The sequence below is a fragment of the Eurypyga helias genome, unplaced genomic scaffold, assembly GCF_000690775.1.
Source record: "Eurypyga helias isolate BGI_N326 unplaced genomic scaffold, ASM69077v1 scaffold41504, whole genome shotgun sequence".
Taxonomy (NCBI): Eukaryota; Metazoa; Chordata; class Aves; order Eurypygiformes; family Eurypygidae; genus Eurypyga; species Eurypyga helias.
In genome coordinates, this window is record NW_010247641.1 from 5,227 (window position 1) to 8,770 (window position 3,544).

Here is a 3,544-nt window from a genome sequence, read left to right on the forward strand (position 1 = left end):
GTGGAGGCTTGCTAGTGTGGGTTCTCACTAACTACATTTGTCCAACGCCTCCACTTGCACTTATGTGCAAATAATGCCTCCTGTTCGTTAAGTGTGGGTGCCACGGTGCTCGGCAGTCACGGTGACGAAAAGCAGGAGTCTGATACACCTTTACCACTGTGTGCACCGAGATATTTGCACCCTCTTTGGAACTCGAGGTTCCAAAGTTAGCAAAAGCCTAGCAAGGATGGAGAATTCAAACAGCAAAAAGTCCACTCAAGGTACTGCCTGACACGGAGCAACGAACTTTCAGTGAAACAAGGGGGATACTCAACAGTACAGAAGCCGTTGGGGTAATGATCTTTCACGTAAGCTCTCAGCGCGCTGTCACAGGCATCTCTCCATTGCTTTAAAGCTGATTCTGTGTCCTCAGGCTGGGGGTCACTTGCTTCTTTCCTCAAATGATCAAACTTAAAAGAAAGTTTGTTTCTTGGGTCTAAAAACCTGCCATTGCCCAGATCACCATGTTCTGTGATTAAGACCTGTAAAAGAAGTTGAAATTAAGACACACATATGCTGCTGTAAGTGTGCTGCTTTGTGTTTTCCCCTGACTGTCTGACTAGGTATCAATGTTTCAACAGATTCACTCATTGAGCTCTTCAGTAACTTCACGCATTGAGATTTTCAGTAATAATTTCAACTAAGAGGAGTTGTAATGAGGCTGTAGGTGAACCCCCTGCTCTTCACAGTAATACTGCACTTAGTCATTTCTGGGACAGAAAACTATTACAATAATGTATATATTTACCTTAAAGCATCCTTACAATACAAGCAGGTGGATTTGTGTCTAATGTTCTGTTATTTTTGCTGTTTTCCTTACCCATTTCTAAAGGAAAGGAAGAATTTTACTCTGGAATGTACCACCTATTGCCACGTTCCAGGCTGTAAGAGCTCTCCTGGTTGAGAAGGGTGTAGAGATGTGGCTACTTTTCATATGCACAAAGCACACGGCGAAGCAGCACTGAACCGTCCCTCTCCTTTGGCTCAGTCACCACAGTTCCCTGGCTTCCCAAACACTGGCTTTTCTACCTTCGCAGGCTGCACTGTAACTTCTTCTGGCCAAATCTGTTTCTATGGACAGCCCTCTTAAATATGTCTGCCTCCCACGAACATATCTGGGCCACCAGAAAAGTGAGGTCAGCACTCGGCTCGGCACAGAACGGATGGTCAGACCAGCTTTCCAGCTTCTGTAGGACTTGCTGCTTGTATCCACAAAGAGGTTTCGCTAGCATAGGCTGGATGGTGTTAGATTGGTATATTCAAAGGCGTGGATTGAACTCAATCTGTTCTAGGGTAGCCAGGAATGGGTCAAGAACGCAGAAAATCAAGAAACTCCCACTATTGAGAACCTACTGCCAACTGTGAGAAGGAGCTGTAAGCGGGCAGCGACATAAGAATTTGTCAGTGAGCTTTATATAAACAGTAATCCTTAATCATTCAGACTCTCAGGAGAATTCCAGAGACTTCAGCATGAGCTTTGCCTCAGGAACAACGAACCGGAGTTACCAGGCAGTATCAGACAACAAGAGAACGTTTCGCCTTTGCTGCTTCTGTCAGAGCAGTTCGGTAACACCCCGATGTGCGTGGGAGGGATGACGGCAGCTTGTGAGCAGAACGAAACCAGTCAACGTCTCGGTGAAGCAGCACTTTTGTACCGCTTTTGCACCATGTGGTAACACAAACCTCCAGCGGAAAACGTTTTCTCTTACCTGATCATCGTACCCTTCTATCTTCACCGGAGTGAACTGATCCATGTTGTACTGCGCAAACGCACTGGTGAGAATTAAAAGAAGATGGATTTTAGCTGTTTATTTTGACTCAAATTAACACCCGGTTATTTTGACTCAAGAATGTGTACGTGGTGTGATTTGAATTACAGAAAATTCGTACATGGTGTGATTTGAATTACAGAAAATTGCAACTTAACTTGGCAAATCATACACAGGAGCGCCCCTAAAGGATTTTTCAATACCCTTGATCGATGACAGCTAGAAAACCTCAGGTCTAAAGCCAGGTTTATTGAGTGATGACCGGGAAAGTGCAGAGTTCAAAAGTGGCACAGCAGGCAGCCTGGGGGAGTATGAGCAAGCCAGGGCAAAACAGGAACACCCCAGCTGCAAATCAGGCAGCAGCAAGGTAAACAAACGAGCAGACTAATATTGACAGCAATTTTCTTCTGTAAAGACTTGCTGACTGACGTGTCACTGAGCCTGAAGTAAAACCTCAGCATCAAACAGCCTGTGTGTGTAACCTTTAACACCTTCTGATGGGCCGTGCAAGTAAACAAGATACCCTGAAACCTTTTTCTTATTGAGGGCAGTTCTTTTTCTAAACTCCAGCTGAGGATTACTCGGTATTTCAGGCTCCACTTGCTTTACAAATCATGCTTCAACAGGATCAGACATTAAAAAAAAATTTTTGACAGAGCGCCTTCCTGTCAGTTTTATATGGCCTCTACTGCACAAATTCCGATTTAGGGCTTTTACAAAGAATCACCCAGGCCTCTTACAGAGAATCACCCTGCTTTTCATGATGTGCTTTGCTGGGGGGACAAGGAGTTGCAGAAGACTGCTCTCAGTACAACAAAGGCTTTGGCACAAAATGATGGGTGTGAGGAAGTGACAGAGCGCCTTCCTGTCAGTTTTATATGGCCTCTACTGCACAAATTCCGATTTAGGGCTTTTACAAAGAATCACCCAGGCCTCTTACAGAGAATCACCCTGCTTTTCATGATGTGCTTTGCTGGGGGGACAAGGAGTTGCAGAAGACTGCTCTCAGTACAACAAAGGCTTTGGCACAAAATGATGGGTGTGAGGAAGCACGCATCTCTGATGGTGACTTGTGTTGGAGATGTCGGTACTTACTGTGCTGCTCCTTCCCGCAGCAGATTGTCGTTGTTGAGCAACAACCGGACATCTGGGGAAGAGAGAGTTCAGGTGAGTTACCGGAGTTTTTGATCGAGTGCTTCTCCACACGTTTCACTTTCAACCGTAGAAATGCAAACGCTAAAATGATGAAATCAGTTCGCTACGGGTGTGCAGGCACAGAATGACAGCGTGCTGTTCCCTCACCGCTTTGTAACCTTAAAAGCAGCGTATTATGACACAGCCTTGTGCTCCTCACATTTTATCTACTATAAAACACCGCCGATCCTTTTTCCTTACGTCCTTACCATTGAATACTTCATTGAACTCCCCAGGGGGTGCATGAGTGATGAATTTTGCAGCTATACGCACCTACAGTGAAACAGAAAAGTAATTAAAGACAAAAGACACTTTATTGAGCTCATACGCGCTGCAACCTACGCCAGCAATTTACCAACAAACCCTACGCTGACAGCAATAGGAAGTGCCAGATTTAGGGAGAAGTTTAGGCAGGCACTGCCAAAATAAAAATAGTGTCATAAGGCCAGATTATTTCCAGTGTAACCGAGCAGAATGATTCCAAACAGACTCAGGAAGAAGTGCAAGCGTCGCACGAGAGCCTGTAAAGATGTGAACTGCTG

General features: G+C 45.1%; 1 protein-coding gene across 1 annotated transcript in view; it reads right to left on the bottom strand.

Moving 5' to 3' along the window:
• The window catches only part of LOC104509002 (F-actin-capping protein subunit alpha-1), a 7,958-nt gene that overhangs the window by 2,551 nt on the left and 1,863 nt on the right, over window positions 1-3,544 (bottom strand). Inside the window, exons 2-5 of the mRNA XM_010150794.1 lie at window positions 3,212-3,275; window positions 2,904-2,955; window positions 1,749-1,812; window positions 315-521 (exon numbers count right to left, since the gene is read on the bottom strand). Of these exons, the coding sequence (XP_010149096.1) occupies window positions 315-521; window positions 1,749-1,812; window positions 2,904-2,955; window positions 3,212-3,275 (387 nt within the window). The remainder of the gene's footprint in view (window positions 1-314; window positions 522-1,748; window positions 1,813-2,903; window positions 2,956-3,211; window positions 3,276-3,544) is intronic.